Genomic DNA, 26064 nt, shown 5'->3' on the forward strand with positions numbered 1-26064 from the left:
AAAATTTAGGAGCTTTTTAAGAAGCTATATTGAAGGAACTTTGCAAAGTTGCATTACTTAGACCCTAAACTGTACATACATACATTCATATATATATATTTTTATCATTAGAGTATCATTTCTCAGAATGGAACAGAACAACCAGAAAATCTTTTAAGGTTGGATGATAATGTTCTGTACTTCAAATCTATTAGCAACTACAACTTTTAAAACCTTATCCACCTAGAAAACAACGTAATCATGTAATAGGGAAAGCTTAGTATATTTGCGTTGGATTAAGTTGTCACAGTTTTAAAAACACATCAAATGTCATTAGTTTTCGTTGAACTACTACTTTTTAAAAATACTGCAATTTTTTATATTATTTTAAATAAAACAAATTTATACTTAATTTACTTTTTTCAGTATGTTAAAAACACTTTATTAGAAACATTCAGGTATCTGTGCGTAACAAAGTTTTAAACTCCAGGAAGCAATAAAAAGGTTCCCATATTTTCTCCGATTCTGTGATTTTCAACACGTCCTAATAGGATATGACCCATTTCAGCAGTTCTTTGAGGAGAGCCATTGTAACTCCCATAGTAATCTTCAAAATTGTAGTCGCTATTTTGGCTCAGTTTTTGCCAGAATTTGTCCCTGTGCACAGCAGGATTCCTATCCCCTTGGTCATTCATACCTGACCCAGCTTTGGGAAGCTCTACAGGTTTTCCAGAGAAGCATTCCTAGACAGTTGCCATGTATTTGGCTAGAGAGTTTACAGCCAGAACAAATCAGTAGATTAACATCACAAAACATTACTCCTGCACTTACCCTAAGGCATGTCTTCCAGAAAGACACGCTAGGTGTGCCTAGCTCAGATGTTGACATCTGATTGGTGATCTGTTTTAGTGGATGGAGATCTGGACACAAACAATTGAGACTAGAGTTTGGTTCATGTTACCCTAAAAGAGCCCGTTTCTCTCCACTGGTCTATAAAGGGCGCTCTTCTTGATTAGTTTAAGTGCAGACATCTACGCAGCAGATATCTGAAGTTAGGATTTATCAAACCTAACCTAAGTGATGTCCAGGGAAAAAAACAATTTCCTTTATTGTTAATAATAACCGTAAGTATTTAAATACGTGCCTTATTTACCATTTGAATTCATCCCGCATAAGCTTCCAAGCCATGATTCTTCATAAACTCCTGATGAGTAGATTGAGGAGCCTCAGCAACTTACATATCATGGTCAAGCCAACTCTTCATCTTCTCTTTGTTAAACAAGACACATTGACTTAGAAACACCTCATCTTAAGTAATTTCCCCTCGTCCTCAGGTTACATCTTACACTTTTGGATACTCTCCCTCTCCAGTTTTTCAAGCCAGAAATGTGGACTGCGATCTGTGCTCACTCAAACTGTATCTAGAGACTCCTGCCACTGGCTGACAGCTAAGCTACATCTTTACAGAAGATCTTCACAAAAACTGTTGCAGAAACCTTGCAAATGTAGCTGCAGAGCTGCAACTAGCAATTTGCTGCCTGGGAGGAGAAAAGAATTAAATATACAAAAGAGACAAAATTGTGATTAAATATACAAAAGAGCTCTTTAATCTAGAACTCCAAACATACACTGTCGTGTTGTTTGTATCTCCAGTCACTGGAGATGTGGCCATTGTGCTCGGGATACGCATGTATCCCAGACAAACTGCTACTTCCATTCTCTGTTCTCCTCTCTGACCACAGAGCCTCATGCTTTTCTTTTCTCCTGCCTATGTAACTTTGTCCTAATTTCTAGCCCTGTCCTTATCCTCTCAGTACTTTGGGTCGGATGCCTGCCTTTTTCTCCCTGGTTTGAAATCCACATCTATGGTTCTGGGTCAAGGAGAATGTCATGTTAAAAAGCAAAGTGCTTAATGAGCATTGCTGCATTTTTTTTTCTTTAACAGCAATATAAAAATATAAGGTAAGAAAAGACGTTGTTAGGTACACTGAGTTGACTACTGCTATTTTTAAATCCCAATAGAGGATTTTTTTTCTAAAAGATATTTATTATACAAATATCATATTTACCAAACAGCCAGGTCGTGGACATGCACCACGACTTCTTTGTGGATTTTATTCAGTAGAATACAAATTTGCTTTTTGTGTCCCATTGATGCCACATTTCCGTCTTAAGTTTTTCAGTACTCAGCCTGTAAAAGTTTTACTGCCTTGAGCCTGTTGGCTCACATGCCACATAACTCCAGCCTGGCAGTAATGAGTAAGCCATGGTCAAAACTGCTTACTTCATAACCACTGACAGTCAGCAGATGTGAGCAATTCTCTGACCCCTGTGAGGATATAAGGTTATGGCTGGCTTGAATATTCTTCCTTTTTTCCCCTCCAAAAAACAAAGGTTGGTTGTACCATCTTCTGATATATTCAATGACGGCTATCACAGAAATAGAATCCTACCAAGTAGCTTTCCCTCTCTCCTTTATGCAAACACATACACATTTATCTTACTCCTTTCTTTCTTTTTTCCTACTGCCTCACTTCCTTCCCAGCCCTGTGTTTATTCCTGCTGTTTTATAATGTACCTTTTCCAACTCTCTTGTGTCTCTTTAGGGATGGGGAAAAATGAGAACCGCCTCGCACATTATGCATGTGATTCCATAAATACTATGCAGTGACATGAAGATTGTTTTTTTCACTCTGTATTTTTCTTCCACCCAAAGCCAAGTTGGATCTGCAAGAGCAGATCAGTTCAGGCTTGGCAATGGGAAAACAAAAGCAGGTGAGAACAAAATGTCTGATCAAAGATGTAAATTAGTTTCTGTAAAATAATGATAGATTACGATTTTCCAGCCCAGGAAAAAGAGATGACTAAAGAGGAGTATGATGGAAGTCCATCATGCCAGACACAGAAAAGTTGTAAAAGACCAGACTTCGGCCAACACAGGAACCAGAGGGCGTTATTCCAAACGAGCCATTTGAACTCAACACAAGGACAGTGGATCTTTACACAACATCTGTGTCAGCAGGGCAGCTCTCCGATCACAGCGATCTGTTGAGATGGCCAGAATTTACATTGGTTCAAAAGGCAACTGGACCATTTTATAGAAGAAAAACAAACACTGTGTCTCATGATGCCTCCACTGGTCACAGTACTACAAGAAAATGCCACTGTGTATTTACTTTATGCAACTCCCTGGTTGCTAGCATTGGTCACCAACAAAGACAGATGATGGACAGACAGTGGATTTTTGTTCGCACTAATGTGTCCTTCCTTAAGAATAAGGTAACCTTGAGGCACATTTGCAGGTCAAGGCGGGTTTGTGAGTTTGCTATGCTGGATTCAGACTGGCTCAGTGCCTTCTCATGGTGGGAGAACTCTCTGTTCTGTGGTCTAAGGCAGCACAGATACTTCAAATGAGCTTTTCCAACAAGGTAGTAATCTCTTTAACAGCTGTGTAACAGCAGATTTTCCATTATCAAAATTCAAAAGCATGTTGAGTTATATAATTTTGTAACTGTAAGACTGCTCAGTTTCAATTGCCAGGGTGTATTCAAGCACTGCCTACGCCCAAACATGCCTAAATAACAGAAAGCATGTACAAATGCTTCACATATTATAACTGTATGACAGTATGTAAGCTTTGCATTCACACAGATTCATTTGGAGGAGGAGTGGGGGCAATTCTGAGATGCTCCAACATTTCTACAATTATAATTGCAGTGCAGAGAGAAGCTCATATCTCAGTACTTTGCTTTCAGAAAATTTTGTACCCCTTTGTACAGAAGTCTACATATATATTAAGACCTGGGGTTTGATTTTTGGAAATGGATTGCCAAAACCTACAGGATCTACCTGGACAGGCCCGGCTTATCTTCCAGCGTCCATTACCCAAGCATGCAGGCAGCACTCCTCTCTCCTTGTTCAAGTCCTAGAGGGTTGTCTGCTGAGTGAAACTTTTACTCATGATATTTAAGAGGGGAGTGGTACACTGAACAGTGTTATTGTCTACATGAATCCTCTGGGAAAAAGAATATATAGCTATTTTTTCCCCTCTTTTTTATTTTTAAGAAGGTAGTCTGCTAAAAATAAATATTGTTGGAGCAGCCCTACTACTGGGTTAGATATTTAATCAGAACAGGCTGATGAATTAAAGATACTCTAAATTCATATGCCAAAAGTATTCCTGCTATTCAGTCAACAAGGTGTTCTAATTGAAGGTGTCGCAAGAGAATGTGGTTTTTTTCCTTGCCTGTTTAACTTTTTTGACTTGAATTTGACATCTTTTCCTCCCTACTATCAATACTATGGTAGTGCAAAGACCCGGATCCAAACATGTCTTTGCAGCAGCAAAGTTTTATTACATCCAAATCAAATTTCTCTGAGACATGAAAACTATCTGTGGCAAGTAATATTGCCCTCTGTGCTAAATAACAACTTTTTGAACTGCTGCCCTGCAGCAATAGGAATACACTTCCTCCTCCATTATTAAAAAATAATTTAGTCCCTTCACAGGAGAAAAACCCAAACAAACAGGTTGAAAGGTACAGCCCAACAACAACAGAAAACCTCTGAAGTTTTTTTTCTAAGGAATTAGCAGGAATTAAGGAGATACTTTCCTCCTCCTTCCTGATTTCTGCCCCTCTAGCATGGCCCAGTGCAGGCACAGCATGTCATTTGGTGAGAGCGCAGCCTCTGCAGAATCCTCTCCACTTATCCAGCAGCTGGACACAGCCCTGATCAAAGTTACATTTCTCAGCACAATCCAGCAAGTTCATCCAGCCAAAAACCAGACAACAAAATCTTTAGCTTTAAGCCTCACAACAGCTTTCACAAACAGAGCAGCACAGTGCAGTTCCAGAATATGAATCCAATTGCTCTGCCAGCAATGAGTTCATTGCAACAAAACATAAAATGGAATATACACAGAAAATACAATACGTCAGCTTTTAAAAAAAATTCTATCAAATACAGGATACAACCAACTCTCAAATATAAGATGTGGATTACTTTCATAACTCCAACCTCTATGTACTGTAAAATGAAGGGAAGTTTGTTAAATTTAAGAAGCTGAAAGCAGCAACAGTCTTCAATTTTTCAGAACCACACTCAAAGTCATTATTGAAATTAAGATCACAGCACAACATAAAAATCAGGCAAAGCAAAAAAAGTTACTGAGTCACCCCATCTTAAAAGATTCAAGAGCCTCCGAGCCCACAGCCCTAGAAATGGAGAAGGTATGTTACTTTTCTGCAGCTTAACTAAACTGTTTTAAAAATGATTTTGAATTAAACAGATGCTAAGCGTGTTTACACAAGACTTATTTCAAATTAAGAGTTGTTTACTTGAATTTAAGCTGGGGAAAATACATTTTTAAGCCAAACTGATAGATGCTATTCTCAAAACGCAGTGAGTGTTTACACAGAGCTCTGACCAGTTAAGCATCACCTTTCAGAAAAGCAGCATCTCTGCACAGCCATGCACCTTCCCCGAAAAAAGGGCTATGTGTACTCCTGGCTTTTCCTTTCCAAAAATCTTCTTCCCCCACTCTTCAAATACACAGCCCCATGCTCCTTATATGTTACCTACCAACTTCCCTACCTCCTGCCTGTGCAGAAAGAAATCAGCTCCAAATGAACGCATCTACACTGTATGCAGGGTAGGGCCCGACCTCAGCAGCTTTGACCCAAAGAGCTGTAGCTCTTGCTCCAAAGGAGGGTATGGGGGGAAGCAGACGGCTGCAGTCAGCACCTACGTCCCAGCTGATACCACTGCTGGCTGCATGAGGCTTCTCCTCTATTTTTCTCCAACATAAAGACAAACTACTTATGGTTAATCTGTTTAACTTCAAACTGTATCAAAGGAGGGAGTTGTCATGCAGTCAGATATGTGACAGCAAAGAGCTAGAGCGCACGCAGCCTCTCTTCCTAACTCATCCACATGGGGTCTTTACAGGAATAAACTGTGTATGAGAGCAGCTCTACCCCTCAGAGCTTACACCTTGTGTCTACTCTCCGATTATCAGCCAGCATAGAACATAACATGCTCCTCAAGCTATTTAAGATGGAAAGGTTTCTCAAGAGTAATTTTATTCATTTTTACAGCTTGGATTAATATGCAAATTATTTTTAAAAGGGAACAAACATGAAATGACAATTTAAATGAAGGGAAGGCAATAAAAATATAGCTTCTAGCCTTGCTAGGAGGTCTGCTTTTTTCTGCTCTAAGAAACCTAGATACATGGCTCAACTTTCTGTTGGTAACAAGTTTCAGTATTAGTCAAACCCAGGATGTGTGCTTTACTAGGCTGAAAGGAAAAAAAACCTTGTTGACACTAATACAGACCTTGAAGCAAGGACATACAGAGAAAATAATTACCAATGATTTTTCTATTCTTGTGACCAGGAGACTCAAATTGCAACCAGGACAACATTCATCTAAGTAGCATTACTTCAGAGTTTTGGGATAGACTTCTACATTACGAGCCCCAAATGTAGTTCTAGTAGTGAGCACGCATCTGTCAGTCTGCAGTTGTGAGTAATTACCACAACAACGTGCTTGGACATATACTATGCTAAAGTGCAAACGGGTGCACATTTTTGTGCATGAACATATATCCTCTTTAGGGAAGAGTTTGGTCCTGATAACTTAGAATTGTCTCCTCTCCTCAAATGACTACGAGGAAGTTGATAAAATCCAACAGTTCCTTGCACAGATGCAAATAACTTTCTGTAGTCTGAAAACAGAGAGTCACATTTTGTTAATATGATGAAAGGCTACAAGTTGCCAAAAATGGTTGCAAAGATTTGTAGCAAGAAGCAGGCTGACCAAAATAAATGGCAAAAGCCAAGACATAAGCTTTCAGGTCTGAAAGATCACGTTCAGCTCTAAATCAGAAGTAACCCGGACTTAGAGTTAAAAGTGCTGAGAGTTGCTCTGAGTTTATCATAACTCAATTGTGTTAATCATATTAGACAACCTGAGAGCAAAGGATGGTTGGCACACATGGTGCAGGGAGGGATGCTGGCAAGTGGAGAGCAATTAGACAGTTAGCCCCTGCAGGAAACGGAGACAGGTAATTACTACCTTTGGACACTGAAAGACCAGAGGGGCGATGTAAAGAAAATCGTAATATAGCATAAAACTAATCTCTCTACTATGTCCATGATTTTATTCATCTAGTAATTACACAGTTCAGTTTACCTCATTTACTGAAGATATTTTGGAAGCGGTCTTGAATCCTTTACGTAAAATGTCCTCATAGTTAGGAAAGGTCATTTATATTTTTCATTTCTTTCATCCAAATTAAATTCTTCAGAGCCTAAGCAAGATTGTTACTTGACTCTGGGTCCCTTCTGAGTAGGCAGATGGGGGGAGTGAATAAGCTGGAATCAGGTAAAGGGATGTGAAAAGCTCAAGTTCAGGTGTAGTAACATTTTCCCCAGTGAAAGCACCATAAAACAGGAAGCTGGCCTGCAAGGTCCTCTTGGCCATTGCAGAGGGTGGTGGGATGGGTGGATGTGCCAGGGAACGCCACTGACACATATGCTGCAAATCCTATCTGGATGTGACACCAACACTCCAAGAAAAATACTTGTAACAAGATCACCATGATGACCAAGTTGCCTTTAATATTTAGTCCCCAGATGCTCTCACTGTCCTCAGCGCAAAGCCACTCTTGCCTACAGTGCTAATGCAGAAGTCCTATAGTTGAGTTTTTGGGGTTTGTTTTCTATTTAACCTCTTTCAGCACAGAATATGAAATGGCACCCAATAATAATCATGATTCATTTGTAACATAATGTCTGTTGTACATAATCCTGTGCGTTATTATTGCCCCAGTTTGCCAGTGATAAACACAACTAAGTTACATGATATTACCTGAACTGAAAATGCTGTTAACTAGAAAAATAAATACACGATGATTAATAAGTTTTATGGCTGGCATTTAAAATAAATACACGATGATTAATAAGTTTGTGCTGGCTGGTTTAATATATCAATAAGTATGCCTTATTTCCCTCAAAACAATTTAATTATATTTTGTCCACAGATAAAAAAAAAACCCAACAAACAAATCTTTCTGTAGCGCTCTTCAGACTTCACATTGTGCTACCACAGAAGAAACATTTGAAATCTAAGCAGGGTTCAGGTGGAATATCCCAAAAACAGAGATGAAATGGCATATTAGCCATTTTTCTGGTTAGAACAGTACCTTTTGTTTTTTTGGGGTTTTTTAATCCTATCTTCCATTTGGTTTCTTTCAGTGAAGGAGAAAAATCAAACCTAGCATCTTTGTAATCATTCAGAGCCCATGTAGCACATAACTGAACAGCAAAGGCCTTATGAAGTAAAAGCAGATGGACTACATTATGTACGTGCCCAGGCATTTTAGGAAAGCATAAGAAGAATTCCTGGGCAGTGGCGACCATAGAAAAACTTGGTTCTCTTGTGTAAACAATGTTTTCCCCAACAGCTGTATTCCCCTTCCTGTTTATTCTTCTCTCCTGCAGAATTCTCTCAGTTCGGTCACATCTGTATTTCATTTATTTTTAAAAAATATTTCTTTAGCTATCCTCCTAGCCTTTTCAGATTATTAAGGCTGAGGGAATTTTCCAAATCTCATTTCTCCTTTCACAACCTATTCTGTTTACATTTTTACACTTCATTTAGGTTCTGAATTCACATAATGATCCACACGGGTTAGGGGCTTTGCCCACACAGACCAGTTTGCAGGGTTAGAGTCTTCATGTGAGCAACAGAAATTGTCTAGGTAATCACCTTTTCGATTTGTGATTTTAAGACCAATACACAGCAAAACAATTAAGTGAAAAGACTGTTCAGTTGTTCCTTTCTATTTTTTTTATTAAATTTCAATATTACATTTAATGCTTACACATTTCTATAATTATTAGACATGAGAAAAATTCTTGGAGTTAAATTTTTATCACATCAAATTTCAAAGTGTTTTTTTAATATTGGGGCTAATAATTATTACATTAAAGTTGGGCTTAACATTACTACTGATTTAAATCACTGATTTTTTTTTTATATATTTGTTGTATTCTGTTGAAACATTATAAGTTCTGCTAATTATGTGAACAGACATTTTTAGGATGTGTCTGCCTGCCTTTTCTTGAAATAAATAGAAGTCTGAAACTGCAGATTAAACAATTAAACTACATCTACCTTTTTTTATTTCATGCTAGGTTACATAAGACAAGGTTGTTAAAAAAATATATTGCATCTGTAGTCTAGCAGTTCATTTTATTCTATTTTACAGCCATTTTTACAGCCATTTTGCTGAGTCTCACCTCCGACTCTTCTTTCTTAAAAATAACTGAACAGATGATGAACCGCCTCTCAAGGGCAAGCATCAATCTCTGGGAGGAACTATATTCTACAAGCAATACCCCTTAAGATGATGTAATCTGTTCCAAGAAGCCTGTTTCTATTTTTAAGTGGCATACTCTTATTATGCTTTTAAAAGGGCATCTCCATCACAGATTGTCGCTTTGCTTTTAACCAAGTACCGATCATCAGTGATATTTAATATACATGAAATGGCTTTATCTTATTGTCTACCCTGATTCTTACAAATGGTACTTGAAATGGTAATTTAAAGTTATAAGACTATAAAATGCTTACACTGTGAAGAACATTTCTGCTAATGGTCATGTTTTCAAAAAAGGTGCATCTTTCACAACTGCTTTAAAAATGCTTGCACGTTTTGTATGTAAAGTATCTTGGAATGTTTTGGTTTCTCCACTTAATGTTACTGAATTTGACATTGGAGAACCTGGAAAAAACATTACAGCAGAAACTGCACAGAGAAACCATGCTCAGCACTGAAACTCCATCTGCTTTTACAAGGAGAGACAATAATGACAAAGCAAAACCTACAGTTTTGTATAAAAATCACTTCTTTGTGTGTTTTGTTTTTCACTACCATAATTTCCAGGTAAATCATTAAATTAAACATTTCCAACGCCATATGCTTTCATATTCAAAAACCACTTAAAAAATAATGTTCTTACTGCTATTCCCTACCAGAATGAAACCAAACATACTCTTGGTGGCACAGGCATGTCACAAGAAGTGATATGTGTAGGTGTTCCGTATCATCATATTGTAAGAGCATGCTGTTATCTCTTTATCTCTGCCATCACATTGCTACACTAAGATGTGGATCTCAGAGTGCAGTGTGACACTGTCTTACTAATTTTAGAGTACGCAGCTATCTTGCAGCGAGTATTATTGGATCTCCTGGAATCTCACCTATTCATCCAAAGAGCAGCAGCAATCTAAATCAGCAAACAGATTGGGGGGGCAGGTTTTTTTTTTTTAAGGAAGATTTTGAACCAAGAGTGATAAAGATGGACTATCAAAGTGATAGATTTTACCATCTCACATTCCTAATAGGTATTATGAAAGCCAGCATTATTTTTCACATTATAGTGCCACATATATCTAATATGTGGCCTACTAAATCTACTCAGATCTTTCTGACATTTCCAGAGCAAAACAATCAACATCTGCTCTCTCATATGCAAAGGCCTACATTTTGTCACCTAAAGGCAAATGCGCTTTAAGTTTTCCAGATGAAGATAACCTTGGAAATTAATGTGGAAGTATCACCTAAAAAGAAACAGAGACAATTGCAGTCTACAACTTTTTTTTTGTTTTAATTTAAATTTTTAAAAACCAAAGTTGGTAAACAGTGACGACCATAGCTGGCTCTAAACATCAATCACTTACACTGCTATTTGTAACTATGGCAGCTGAGAGACTATTGATTACACCGCTGTGACTGCAACTGCCAAAGACATTTTTCTTTGAGTCGCTGGTATACTTTGCTGCTTGGAAAACCAAAAGACTTTCCAGCTCAATATCATCTGCAGATGTAATTATCTTTAGCACATTTTCTTTTGGTTGACTTTTTAATAATTGAACTAGAACATCACCAATATCCACAAAACTTTTAAGAGTGTCACCCTCAACTGAATTATATTTATTATATGTAGAAAAACACTTGGAAAATATATTACAAATGCACGATTTTGTCTTGGCAGGAGGAGAGTTTAGTTGATCTTTAAGTATTTTCCATCTTTATATTCTATGATCCTCTCAAACTTTGTTTAGTGTCCCTCAGCCAATATTCTCAACTCTCAGCTCCTGAGAGCTCTTATTTTTCTAACAAAGTTTAATTCACTTTTCCAGAAATAACTCATAAGGAACTGCAACAATCCAGATTTGCAATTTTTTCCTACTAATTGAATAATTTGATTAAAAATGCAAAATAACAAAAAAAAAAAATCAATCTGTAATGTTATTTATAAACCTGCATTGTTTACTTACTCTTCAGTTTGTTAGCCTCTAAATGCAGATCTCTTTCATTTTTTTACCAGGAACTGAAATTAAGTTTACAAGGATGGCAACTGCCAAGTCTGGTCTTATTTCAAAGATCAGCATCATATTTGTTTTTTCTCCTTCCCTAGGCTTTTTACATTTTCTCAGCTCTCCAAGAGTTTTCAAATGTAACAGAGAATTACAAAAAAGAAATCCTCCAGCACATTTCCATAGTGCCTCCGGGTTTGCAGGGCTGTTTGCAGCTGATGTTGATGGATTAAGTGAGTAGCAGATGATGCTGTAACATGGTACAACCCCTTCATCATCACACAAGTCAAAACGCACTCATAGCAGGCAGTGCTAGTAGGCAAGGAGACAGCAGGGGAACAGAGATGTAGGTCCCGAGCCTTCCCTGTAAGGCTGCGACAGATGTATCTTATCCATACTTGCTGAGATCTTTACAATGAATACATATACTTCAGTGTTTCCCTTCTGACCAATGGATTTATTTAGAACTTCATTATTCCCCAGCTGTCCACACAAGCTTTAACTTCTATTTCTTAGAAGATATTTAACAGAGAACTTGCATAGATCAGCCACTCCCTACATTAGTACATTTATAAAAACAACAGTTTAAGCTATTGTTATATCATTACGAGTTCTTCTTGTTGAACTTTCCTTTTTCTCACTGCCTTTCCTTTTCTCTTGCCAGATTTATCTTTAAAATGCCATTTAAGGGTATTAATTTTGTTTCAAGTATATAGAGTGCTACAGCTAGGAAGAACTAGAGATAAACTGTGCCCAAACAGCTCAGCTGCAAGCTCACAAGTTTCTTGACAGCTGCGTGCAAAGTAACAGCTAGGCATTAAGGGTCCTATAGTTGTTTAGGATCTTCTGGAGAATATTTTGACAATTCTCGTCCATGGTAGGATCTATTCCACTTTAACAACAATGAAGTAGTTTGGGGCTCTGCACTGAGGAGTAGGGCCTTTCTAATCTTCCAGAACAAGGAGGCCCAGCACAAACCATGCTACTTGTTCCCCTGACAGACCCCGTGCAAATATATTGATCAAAACCCAACTCTTTTTCCAGACAGTAGCCCATCTAATACATACTGGTTTACAAACTCAGATATTTATTGCTGTAATATCCAAGTGCCATAGAGATAGATGAAGGACTTGCACTGTATTCCAAGCTGATGAATCTCATAGTGTTTACAAAGCTCTGCTGCAACCAGCCCATGCATCACTCCTTACCCTTACACAGCTTCAATCTATTCTTTCTCCCATCTGAGCTTCATTTGGTTCATACAGAAGCAGAGCTCCTAGGAAAGCAGCTTTGGCAAAGCAGAGAGGACTAGACAACAGGGAGAAACAGAGCCCAACCCTGCAGGTACCCAGTTCTCAGTATACTGCTGCAGTGCGGCTTGTCTCAGGGATCCCAGCATGGCCAGTGTGTATTTACAAAGCTACTCCAGATTTGGTTCAAGCCTCAGAATGAAGGGGAAGCAGAGAAGTAGAAGAATGATGGAAGCGAAAAACAAATGTAAAAAGGATTAATTTGCTCTATCAATGTAGCATGATATATATCCTGCCATGTCACAGATGTAATTTTTCTTACAGTTCGCCTAAAGGTCAGCATGATAATTTTTTCAGCCCTCACTTTTTACTTGTTATGGGTGGCACTGTAATGTCTAGGTTTGATGAGAAAGTCTATATTGCACTGTATAAGCATCTGAGATAGCTTAGCTAAGTAAAATTGAACAGCAGAGCCTCTTCTGTATTCCTGTAGGCTGCCCATGGGAGGCTGTTGCCTGGTGGCATAGCCTATCACTCTGCACACTGGCATGTTCCTTCTCAGGAAATACATGGAAAAGCTTAATTTTTTCAGAGCTGGAGGAAGGACACTGGGGGACTACCAGCACTTGGGCAATTTGGTCTATATTTTTACAACATCATGGCAGAGCTCATGCTATAGCGTACAGTCACCAGACAGACAAAACAGCCTGGATTTAACAACCTTAAAAACCTGATCAGTGGTGGAGAATTTGGTAAAGAGCTATTAACTCACTCAAATTCTTTTAAATATCACAGCATTGCCAAGGCGCTGCTTAGATTCTCTCAAGCAACACTTCAAACTCTGAACTTGGGATGGAAGACCTCTATATCTAGAACAGCACTGGAGTGTCCATAAAAACTGTTAACAGAAAAAAAAAAAAAGAATGAAGGTACACAGCATTTACAGATCTCTGCAGGCAAAAGTAAATACTTCACCTGTTTCTTTGGTTTGACTCAAGTAGTTACAATCACATGGATATCTTCAAATAACAACACAAAAAGGCTGTTCTACAGTGTTCTGGGACACTTTGAAAGTGGTGGTATTGCTGGGTCTCGCATATTTAGACCGATGCCTTGAGAACAGCATTAGAAAATTCTTTCAAGTACCTCATTGTTTTGAAAGAGAACTACAAAAATGCCAATGTTTTAACTCAGATTTTATCAGCTCTGAAAATACTGACTCAACTATTGATCTTTTAGCCTGAGTTATTCTGAGGGAAGGTACGAAAACCCCATCTGGATTGATTTAGCTTTGGTCTCCAAAAACAAGTACCATATCTGTATACATAATGATACATTTAGGATTACATTATAAAAGGCTACATACTTGAAAAACAGTCCCATAACCAAGTGATATAAATACTGCTGATGCACTAGGTGCATTAAAGATCACTAAACCAGCACTGTTTACTTGAAATAAAAAAGATGTTTACTAAAGTAATACTTAGGATTTTTACAATTAGAAGTCTGAAGAGAACTTTCTTTCAAGTGCTCCGACAGGATCAGCTTCATTAACTACTTGCTGGTGTATCACTAGATATGCAGCTCCAGATCAAACGCTTCTCTCCGGTGATGGTATATTTTAGAACCAAACCTTACATCAGTAATTATGATATCTTTCTCAACACAAAACTAGCATGACTTCTTAAATAGTTGTTACAGATCCAAAATAAGCCCTAAAAACCCAGCATTACACTGCCACACTATGGCACAATTAAGATCTGCAAGCAAGAATAGAACAAAAAGACAATAAAAATAACTCCTCTACTTTAATTATTTAGGACTACAGTATCCACCATTAGTTTTGCTTGCCTACTACACTTGTAAAGCACTAAAAACAAACTGTTGTGTCTTGTTCAGCAACAGCTATCTAGGTACATTACACTTGAGGATTTTATTTTTGTAATGTTATTTTTTTTTCCAAAATGAAAAAAGAAAAAGTTTACTTTCTGCAAGTGTTAAAATCTTCAAAGACTAGTTTGATATGCCTGTTGCACAGATGGGTTATGTAGGGAAGTGGATACCAAGGGCATTTCTTTACTTTGTCGGCTACAAAATATAGAGCTTTTTGTTCTCTGCATTACAATGTGATCTGAAAGGTTTTCAGTTGACAGCCAGTTGGGGAAAGAAAGAAAGGTTCAAAAAACCTTCTCCAAGTTTGGGGTTTTTTTAAACTATTTGAGGTAATGCTACAGAATTTTAGAATCTACATTCATTATTTCTTTGTGTCAGCAAATAACTCATTTCGATCTAGAAATATTTCAAAATATTTAGTCTTTCCACATTTTTACTACTAAGTTTTGTGAGAGCTTTAAAAAAAAAAAAAAATCAATCTTATTTTTGCTGACCTTGAAGCACAGCAACCCAAGATGGCTGAAATTTCACATCTAACTTTTTAACTACAGCAGCTCACCGTACAAAGCATACATTATTTTAATTACTTTGCCATTTATATAATTTATATCTTCCATAGCATTTGTTTTGCAAGAAAGCTATAAATCATTTTTGTATGACCATTACCAGTACTGCTTTATTAATTCTAACATTCCATTTTTTAAGTGTTTTTCTAATAAATCAAACATTATACATATGCAATTGGCTGAGGCCAAGACATACCAATTATTTTACCTGCAAGAACTTGCCATTATAAACATTTCCCACAAGGCATAATAAAATACATGTCTGGTGCCACAAGACTCACAGGAATATCCTGTACTGAAGCATTAAATAAAGCTTAGATGACGAGCTAGGGTTTCATTTGTTCCATCCCTTCCTTAATTGCTATTGTCACCACTGCAGTTTACAAAAAATGGCATAGCCTAGATGCATGCCAGTCCTTTCCCGTTAGGATGGTTTATTCAAGCTTTTAAAATCCTGAATTAAGTATCTTACATCTCCAAACACTTTCAGTCACAGACTGCTGAAGCCATCAATGAACAGGGCTTCTCTTTTGTACATTACCTGTCTCTAAGACACACTCACATGCATATATGCACGTACACTTTAATACAATTTCTGTTATTAGGCCTCTGCTTCCAATTATCACAAAATTTCTGTAAATTTTTTTACTGCCTTTAGTCAAAGCACAAGCCACCACGTTATACCTAGGATCCTAACTCCTCCTAATAGTCAAGATTTATAGACAGCAAATTGTGAATGTTATACTCTCTAACAAAATCAGCTCTAGAGCCTCACATTAGCAAATGTGAAGTTCTCATGAGCATTCCTGAACCGACTGGGACAGGATCAGTCCAAATAAATTCTATACTTGCACCTGGTAGCAAATCTGCAGACTACCACCTAGGACTTGTGACTTTTGGAAGCCCTTTGGGAGGGGAGGAGTATAGCAAACTTGAGTGACACTGAAGGAAGATGATTTATGGAGAGTGCATTCTTAGCAGCTGTAGTGTTTAGCAGTTGCCCAAGAGCCATGCTGAACTGCACGAGGAACTTAAAAATGAATTCCAAATTTGCAACTTTTTGCCAAAATCCAACAATAGCCAATTTTGAAAATGTTGGTCTTTAACTGCACCCAAAAATTTAGCAGCAGATACTACAGCATTTCTGTTATTCTGTACTTTTTAGTTGCAAAAATCAATTTTCCCTTGCCTGACTGACAGCAGACATATCTTCTTCCATTAGTCATTCAGGTATCACAGCTAAGTATTTAAAATTAGATAACCTTCTTTAAAAATATACATTATTTAAATTATAAAGATTTAGGCAGAAGTTGAATAGACTACTGAAAAATGCTGTTTCCTACTACTGTATCTTTCCTTACAGCCCACTCTGTGAAGGATACTGTATTCCATATCAAATTAACTGGAGTTCTGTCACATGGAAAAGATTAGTTACGATAAATGGCATCCTTAGTGCTGCTGAATTATGTCTTCCTCAGAAGAATCAAAACCACGCTTCATTGTCATTCATCAGCCATCCCCTTCTAGGAAACTACAGGAAACTTCATACCTTCCTGAACTTTTCCATCTGCTTATAAAGATCTGGATCCAGCTCCTGAGACACATCTTTCATCCAAAGTAGAGCTCCTCTGTATTCAGTCCGATACTGTTCCATTCGGTTTACTGTCAGCCATGTGTCTGAGATGGCTCTATATCTGAAAGTCTCCACTTCTTGATATAATCTACTCAAAGGAGTACGCAATGCTAATCTGGGGGAAGGCACGAAGGAAAGGAAGGAAGGAGAGGAACATGTTAAAGAAGTTGTTCCACAAAGGCAGATGGATTAATACAACTACTGACACTTTACTAGCAATCAAAAAAACATATACAGCCAAAATAGTTCACTTAACGTGCTAGTGTATGTTCAGATTGTTCTGCACCTTGGTTGGGGGTACACATGAAGAGGGTAATTTTGCAGGAATATTGTGTTTGCAGCCTTCCTATTCAAGTAGTGACCTTTCATGTACACATGTGAGTGGAAAAGAAACCTTTTCTAATGTGGATGTGTATTTTAGTTAGCCAAGCTGATTTTATGTATGCTATTAACATTCCTCTTCACAAGTTGCATTTAACAACTCTAAAAATGTACCTGAGGTAATTTATTACTGGATACATACCACAGATGTATAGGGATTGTCATGTCAAGCCTCAGAAAAAGCACTTCCATTAGCCTTGTAATCTTCAAATGTACATGTAAATAAAGAAGTCATCTGTCAAGTAGATAATTATCTGATTTTTTTACTTTTTTTTTTTTTTTAGGAATCTGAACAATTCCTTTGAAGGACATTTATCTTTTGGAAAGATTTTCTTAAATGTTTCTTCCAGCAACTACACTTTCGAAAGGCAGCAGGGGACACTGTTGTCTTCCCTATGCCATCACATCGGCTCCTAAGGGGACCTCAGAACTAGAGAGGATTACTTCAACCTTTGCTCTGCTTCCTCCTGTTGCTTCTCCTTTCCTCTTGGTTGCCAGCAGCCACCTCACTGGAATGGGTTCAATCAGTTCCACACCAGTGTAGAGTTAGTTTAATGTGCTACTTGAGGACTTCCTAGGCATAAGAGAATTTCTAATTTCAGCTCCAGTAACCAGCAAATTGTGTCTTCTTGCTCTCCAGCTACTGAGCTAGCTATTGGCATGCAACATAAATTAGAGCAGTCCCAACTTCAACATGAGCTTGAGGATGGCTCAAGAGAACAGACAAACAATTGGTTTTATTTTTATGTGAGTTTATTTAAGAAGATGCCTTAAAAATTCACTGAGTAAGAGATATAATAAAATCTGAACTTCTTAGTGTGGCTTCCCCCCCATATTTTTTCTCATTCTACAGATACTTACCCAGCCATTCAAAGGAAAATTCAGTTTATGTAGCCATGTCATACACTGGGATATCTATAAACAGTTAAGCTTTATAAAGAAGCAAATGATCAGGGCTTTTGCTCAAAGGTGCCTTACATGTGTTTTAAAGATCCCACTCATGGCTGTTACTGGATGTGTTAATGACCAAACTCTAAGAGAAACATATGAAATTCTCAGTGCTCTGTATGTGATGTTTTATTTTGAGCCAAACAGCTGCACTGTTAAGCTAAAGCTGGAAAGTATCACAATAGTTAAGAGCCCCAAAAAATCCTGTAAAATATCATGGAATAGAATTTTCCCTTGCAAATGATGGTGAATTTCAAACTTCCATAGTCCCAATACTGTTAAAAAAAGCATAATAATACTCATAATGCCATCAGGTACTGTTACTTTTAAACTCTTTGAGCAAACACAGGGTCAGTGAGACATCAAGGGCTCTGGGTAACAGCATGTGTTTGTGTATATGTGTGTCCTTCTGGATTCCTTACTTTTTACTGATTTGGTCCTACCCAACCTACATGAGCTCAGTGGGGATCTAGGATCTTCTCCGGGGGGGGGCGTCACGGTGTAAGGTTAAAGCAGAAAATGGCATTCAGACTCCTCCTTTCTCCTCCATCTACTTTAGGTATGAGACTCCATGGCCCAGAAAAAGGCATTCCCTTACCCATTTCCCTGCCCTCCCAGGACCCAGACACCTCCACAACGAGCCTGCTGTAGCATTTCTCTGCAGAGTGGTGAGAAGTGCCGCCAAGCAGGAGAGGGAGCTGACATCAGCTCCTTTACAACCCCACTGCTAGAGAGGCTGTGCATATGCACCCATACAGCTTTAGAACTGCTGAGCTGAACAGGCACAGGTGGGGGATCTGGAGATATGCAGACATAGCAGGTCCATAAGACAAAAAACAGGATCAGGCAAAACTACACAGAGCAAGCCAGTAATATTGCCAATACTACAGCAGGTTTGATCAATAATAACTTTCCTATCATTTGGTTCTTCACACATTTCAAATGGCAAAATGAATTATGCCAATGGTGAATCAACTACCATTATCCCACGTACTTTGTAAATCAGACAGTAATTCTGACACATATACCTTTGCTGAGAAGAAAAGCAGAGGGCCTTTCCTGTGGCTTGCATCATTTTTCCTGCTCTTGTTTTATCCTGAGAACCCTGTGATCGAAGAAATTTCCCCAATTCATTTTCTTCCTGAGACAGAACTAACAAAAAATAAATGAGTGGTCAAACACGTTATTTAATAGGTTCCTAACAGCTTTAAAACTGGCCTAATATCAAATAGGTTAAGTCACTCTAAATCCAAGCAGCACAGAAAAAAATTAATAATTTCATGGAATTCCTGCATTTATTAAACAGAAGATCTGATTCACTTGAGACATTTGTTGATATACTTAACAAGAATCACAAAATTCCATCAGTGCCGAAAGACAACAGGAGAAACATGCTATTTCTTTCTTGAACAAAAGAATTAGGTTGGTTAGATTACACAAAGGGCCCCACCTTGATTATAGTATCTTTTAGTCTTCAGTTTTTTGGTTTGTTTGGTTGGGGGGGGTTTTAATCCTTTTTTACCACCCGGACTGCCTCAGCTGATCTTTGGTAGCATACTTTCACTGAAGCTAATTCTGAGTTATACTACCCAAAGCTCGTTCGCTTGCTTTTCTCTCGCTCTCCATTTTCCATGCTTGACTACAGAAATGAATTTTTCATATGAAAAATCTAGTACTTCATTTTAAAGAACATTTATTTTCAAATTACTTTGCAGGATTATTTTACAACTTTACATTCTACAGAATTCAAACACTATTTTTTAATTTATATTTCAAATACCTGAAATATTTCTATTTCAAATTAACAGATTGTTTTTTAAACAAGAAGATGAAGAAAAGTAAAAGTGTTTTTACACTGACTTGTTGACTACTTCCAAACTGGGACCATATAGTCTTCATATCTCACATCCTTACAAAAACATTTCATTATGGCCTCATCTATTAGTCTTCCAAAGCGGCTGTCTCCTACAGTACCAATTTCTTCCCACTATCAATAGGGAGAATGGCCTAATATAATGAAAGAAGATCTCGAAGTCCTCTTGTCATTTTTCCAAATGTTGACAGTCAGATCTAATGCAGACTCATAGCATACTCTGGTAGAACATGCTGCATGCACATCAGAGATTTCACCTGCTATTGTGGAAATCTTCTTGAACTCAATACACTACTATTCTGTATTCTGATTTTACCTCCAGATCCTGAAACATTATCTCTGACTCTCTTTGGACAGGCAAAAGAAAAAGGAAAGACTGGAGAAAACATGGACAATATTCAACAAAAAAAAAGTAAATTGAAAGATGCCTCCAAAGCTGGATTCTCTTTGCCAGGCCAGAAATCACAGCAGCAGAGAATCAAACAATATTGACTGCAGAGAACCTTTAGAGGTCATTTAATACAACCTGCTGTTTTAAGCTTCCCAAATGAGGTCCCCGTCTCTCACTAATGACTGCCACTAATTACTGTACACCTGTTACAGCCAAGTCAGCGTTATCAAATTCATTGTAATAGCATGGATTACTTAATTAGAAAACTAGTAGTAAGCCCAATATTCTTCATAGTCAATCCTAATTAAAAAAAAAATTAAACCAGTTCAGAACAGAGTTAGGATTTCTAAGACAGGACACTTCTGAATTCAAACAAGCCGAGCAAGTAATGGAAAAAAAAAACCTTAAAAAGCAAGATTTCTCCCATAATTACTGCTACCTATCACTGCATAATATCAAATATAAAACTTAAGAACTAGGAGATCTCCAAGCAAATAAGCAAGTCTGCCTTTAGCTGTCTGCAAGGAATGTTATTTTTATTTTTAAATAGGATGAAACTAGTAGCTCCCCACCTTCATTTTTACTTTTTCACTTGTTCTATGATACCATAATGCAGACCTCCTTATCATTTTAACTACTGTATTTGATCATACTTACAACAAATCCTTTTTTGATACAGTTCAATTGCTTTCAGCAACTCCATACACGTTCTCTGAATAGAATGGAACAGCTGACATTGAAACAAAATACACAAAAAAAATTGTAAGCGTATGCAAGAAACACTAACAATTAAAATACAAGAAAGAGCTTAATTTTTTGTAGAAATTATTAGGGATCACTATTTTCTTCTTGAACAATGAGTAGTCTTTCCAGCTTGAAAGTAATTTTTCCTTATCAATTGTGCTTTTCTTTCAATTAAGTTGTCCACTGAAATTACAGACAGACCAATCATAACTTACAAAAGGAAAATAAAGACAAAAATAATTTTGGAAACAGATCTATTCTAAATAGCTGATACTTGACCAAACTACCCATGTTGGGTTTTTTTTTTTATTGATATCTTTGGATACATATGAAGATGTACAAATCTTTGTTTCTAAAAACCTCACAGTAGAGCAAAAAGTTACCAAAATGTCTATCATGTTTATTACGTGTGGCAATATGCATACTGAATTTCTAATACTGCCAAGTCTAGTGGAACAAACTTGCATTGGTATGCCAACATAGAAAGTTATTGATTTAAACTGAACTTTTTACTGGCATAGCTCCAGTTTTCTAATCAAATTTATTTATTTTCTAACATAATTTATCTACTTCCTTTGGAAACTGCTGAGGAAAAAAAAAAATCAGTCTTGACTAAGTTTGGAGATTGTTTCTAGGAAATAGAAAAATTACTACTTTTTTTGTCTGTCCGTTTAAAACCGCCAATCTGTAACTTAAACCTAAATTCCACTGTATCAAGCATTACACAAATATAAGCAAAATGGACTACTGGCACAGTAACTGTCTTCCTTTGCATCTGCTTGACTTCCTGTACATTTACATGGGTCTTTTAAACTGAGAGCTTGACTTGCAGTTGAGAAGTTGTCCAAGTGAAAACATGCTTATAGTTTTTTTTTATCTGGTAAACACAAGTTTCCCTATTTCCAATCCCACCTGAGCTAACAAAGCATCCTTCCTGATGAATCTACAACACAGTAAGCGTGGTAGGAACTCAGGTATATATTTATAAAATATTGTTCCATCCTTCCAGCTTATTTTACAACAATACTCTTGATTTATAACCCATCATGAAGACCCCATAGCTAGAATCATCACATTATAAATTATCACTATTATAGCTAGAACTACAGAGATTTGTTTGTTGTAAAACAGCCTCTTGTATTTCAGCTGAAACACTAATAAACTGAGAATCCCAAGTCAACAATTTTCTAGGAAACTGCAAGAAAATGAGTAAGGCAAAACCTTTACCCTATGTAACAAAACAATACCGATAAAACTTAGCTGGACACTGATTATTACACTTTGAAAGTCCATTCTCTACCTTTTGCTTTGTGTCAAAGATGTTCAAGCTCTTCAATTTGTAGAACCTTAATTTTTTTTTTTTCCAGTGGGGTTGAGGATACTGACAGTAGGACTGTATTTGTCAAACAGCAGGATTCCTTCTCTTGGTTACACTTTACAGATTTTCAGAAGCTTCTTTGGTCATGTCAAAACCCACTTATCTGCACAAAAGCTCCAGAGAGCAGAGCGCACTACGCACCTTACTCCTTCCTAGTATATTGCATGTTCTTCTGGTATATGTGGTATTTTATAACTGTGTAAAGAATGTCACTTGTACATACTATAGAATACTATTTAAAAAAAAAAATCTTAAACTGATATAAGCAAAGGATAAGAATGACTGGTATAAGCACAAAGGACTATCTCCTGCTCCCCCCGACAACAAAAAAGAAAAAAACCTGCCCCCAAAACCTGAAAATAAATACGAGAGATGTTAGGTTCCAAATGAAGTTTGAGGGACATGGGTTTCTGTGTTACAAACTGCCACTATATTCCCCATATTTACATAGGTACTTTTGTCAAAAACTGGAAAAGGTATGAAAAGAAAATAATGATTAAAATGTATATAATTATTATACTATGTGTACACATATCAGAGGCTTGATGGAAATGAAAACATTTTAAAAATTAACAGAGAATACACGTTATGTAAACATTACAAACCTCTAGTTTTGCATCCAGATCTGCATCTGAAGCCACAACATGTTCATCTTCCTTTTTTCCTGTAACTTTTATAAGGGTTTGTTTTGTTTTCCAGTATTTCTGTTGCATTTTATTGACCACAGATTTTTCTTGGCTTTGAGCGTATTGGTCATAAAATTCCCTTGGATAATTACTAGAATATTAAGAAACAAAATTACAAAACTTCAATAGGATGCTTAAAAAATAAGTCTAACATGCTAGATTAATACATTTCCATCAAGAATATTGCATTTGCGTGCAGACACATATATTCTAACACGCATTTCCTCATTATGCATTAATAACAAAGTAATTAAATGAGTACTGTATTTCCCATCCTACTTTGGAAAATAATACACTGCTTTCAATTTGAATGTTTTTAGCATGTAGTACTGCCAAATAATCAGCTGCAAAGAATTCTTCCCAATGCATTATGGAATGATTTATAGCCCATGAAATTAACTTTTTATTTTCATGTAACTAATAGGAGAATTTCAAGTGAACTAGCAGAGTTGCTTAATTGCTTAGTTGCTTAAATTCATGCAATTTCAGCAGTGTCAGGATTTCACAAAGTTCATTTTATGAATGGAATTAAGACTACTTCTTGCCCTCCCTTTTTTACAATTGAATAATAAAGAACTAGAAGAACACTCATCTCTTTTGAGCATGCTATGTGAAAGATAAGATAGCTCACGTCTTTCTTTATGCAATTACTACATGACAACTGTGGGTGCGTAACAGGTAATCTTTTTTTCCAGGATTATTTTCTACTGACATGATTCTGCATTCCTGTAGCAGACCTAGTAGAAAGTGCAATCTAAAGACAAACTCCATATTCCACAATATTTAAACCATACCAACATGGTTTAATAGAAAATATAACCTTACAATGAAATCTTGATCTGTTTCAGGAAGTGTTATTCCATTATTAATTTCTGCAAAAGCATATGCCTTTTCCCCTATGTGCATATATAAAAAGCTGCAGTGATTTTGCAGATCTTTAGAAGTAAATGGTTGCTAAAACTTGCTATATTAAATACTCCAGGAAAATTAAAGAGGTTGAGTTTATTTTGAAAAAGATACCCTCCACCTGTGGAGTGGCAAACTGTGGTTCATTACTGCGATACTGCCCACTAGCTCTGTTCACAACAGACAGACAGCTCAGGGATGATACCCCAAGAAGTCTTCAGACCCAACATACACATCAAGTCATGTATTGAGACACACAGATGTGTACAGATAGATAGATAGATAGGTATGCTTGCTGTGAAATACTACGGTCATTCTGAAACAACAAGCCATTGGTACACGTTCCCCAAAAGGGTGGCACATCGGCCCTACATAGTTACTAGTGACGCAGTTGAACCTGAAAAGGAAGTTTGTTTCACAGGGATTTGTTACTTGCTTTAGTTATTTTTAATCAGTGAATTAGGAGACAGTGCCTTAGTCACCAAAGAGATGGTAAGAAATTAAACTGGAAGCAAGCAAGGACAAAATTCAAAATGCATTTATACACAGCACTTCTTGGCTTCTTCCCCAAACTTTAAAAGCAAAGATATTTACCCATTTAATTCCACCCAAACATTAGTTTGAAGAGTTTCACTTATGAATTTCATTAAAATTAAAATAAAGGCCTTTTTAGTGCTACAGCACAAAATAAACAACACATGCAAAACACACCACATTTCATGTGGAATTCTGCACAAACAAATCATTACGCACTCTGACAACAGGCAGCCTGTCAAGTTAGGTGAAGCCTATATTGACCTGATATATGCTGCACCTTTAAAATACAAAATCTACAACCTCTAATAAATAACAAGAACCACCCCCTGCATTATGAGAAAACAGAATATGTAAGTTTAATAAAAACAGCATTACTTTAAAAATAATAATGAAAATCAAACAGTTCACAAGGCAGTTGAAAGACCCTAGCTGTCTGGCTAGTTGTGTGCTTTAACTTCTGCTACAGCTGTGCAAATAACCGATATCTCAGTTCAGTGGTCAAGTGAAGAAAACACCATAATTCATCTGATGTCAACCAGCCTTGATAACTACCTCACTTGAGGTCACTATAAATTCCAGGGGCATGGTGCAAGGAATAAAAATGAGTTATTAATATGAGGTCACAAAAAAAAAAAAATGCTGGGATTAATACAGATTCCTGAATTAGAGACCGATAAACCAATTGAAGGAATAAGAAGAATATAATCTTTTACCACTACAGACAAATTCAGCTTCTAATTTCATTTGGAGAATTTACTGGCTCCTGTTTATGTTTAAGATAATGAAAGATTTATAATCACATTACCGAAATATTCGGTGGACAATTTTTACTGGTAGACACTTGTCAATAACTTTTAAAATGGATTTTGTGTCAAGCAACCATGGATGTATTTAGGTTTTGTTAAACAATCAGAAAATATAACTAAAAGAAGGATGTACTTTATTCTGAACTTGACGACCACGGATAAACCTCTTGAAATACGACAGTTCATACACTTCTTTCCATTAAACTGGAAACTGAGAATGTGCTATTTTTCTATCTAGCCAATTCAATTGTTTTTTCCATTCTTTGGCAGTTTTTCTTTTTTAGAATGTCTACCAGTGACTTCACATAAATACTAGATGCCAGAACACAATGTGTGATAGACTCAGGCAGTGACAAATCAACATGCCAAACACCATTAGCTCTTTAGAATAAGAAAAAATGATGAAGGTACTTACTACTTATGACCTTCCATGTTTCTTGTTTTCTTCAGACACTTAAATAAAATAAGAAATTATCAGTTAATACAAACATCTTTAAAACATAATTTTCAAGTTAGACACTAGAAAACCTCTACCTTGTCACATAGAAAATTACTGTGCTGTAGCATCTCATTTACCATGTTAGGACAGAAAACTTTTCAATCTGTGGACCAAATGCTTTCCTCGCGTAACACACAATTCTTGCTTAAATCCATGACAAACACATTTAAGTGGTGTCACTGATGTTGCCAATTATTATATGT

General features: G+C 36.9%; 1 protein-coding gene across 1 annotated transcript in view; it reads right to left on the reverse strand.

The window, feature by feature from the left end:
* Positions 1–25813, reverse strand: part of ICA1 (islet cell autoantigen 1) — a 59924-nt gene extending 34111 nt beyond the window's left edge. Inside the window, 5 exon segments of the mRNA XM_009286358.1 lie at positions 16629–16827; positions 19070–19193; positions 20963–21035; positions 23033–23204; positions 25778–25813. Of these exon segments, the coding sequence (XP_009284633.1) occupies positions 16629–16827; positions 19070–19193; positions 20963–21035; positions 23033–23204; positions 25778–25794 (585 nt within the window). The 5' untranslated portion in view covers positions 25795–25813.
* Positions 25814–26064: the final 251 nt, after the last annotated feature.

The sequence above is a fragment of the Aptenodytes forsteri genome, unplaced genomic scaffold, assembly GCF_000699145.1.
Source record: "Aptenodytes forsteri isolate BGI_AS27 unplaced genomic scaffold, ASM69914v1 Scaffold55, whole genome shotgun sequence".
In the NCBI taxonomy this organism is placed as follows: Eukaryota; Metazoa; Chordata; class Aves; order Sphenisciformes; family Spheniscidae; genus Aptenodytes; species Aptenodytes forsteri.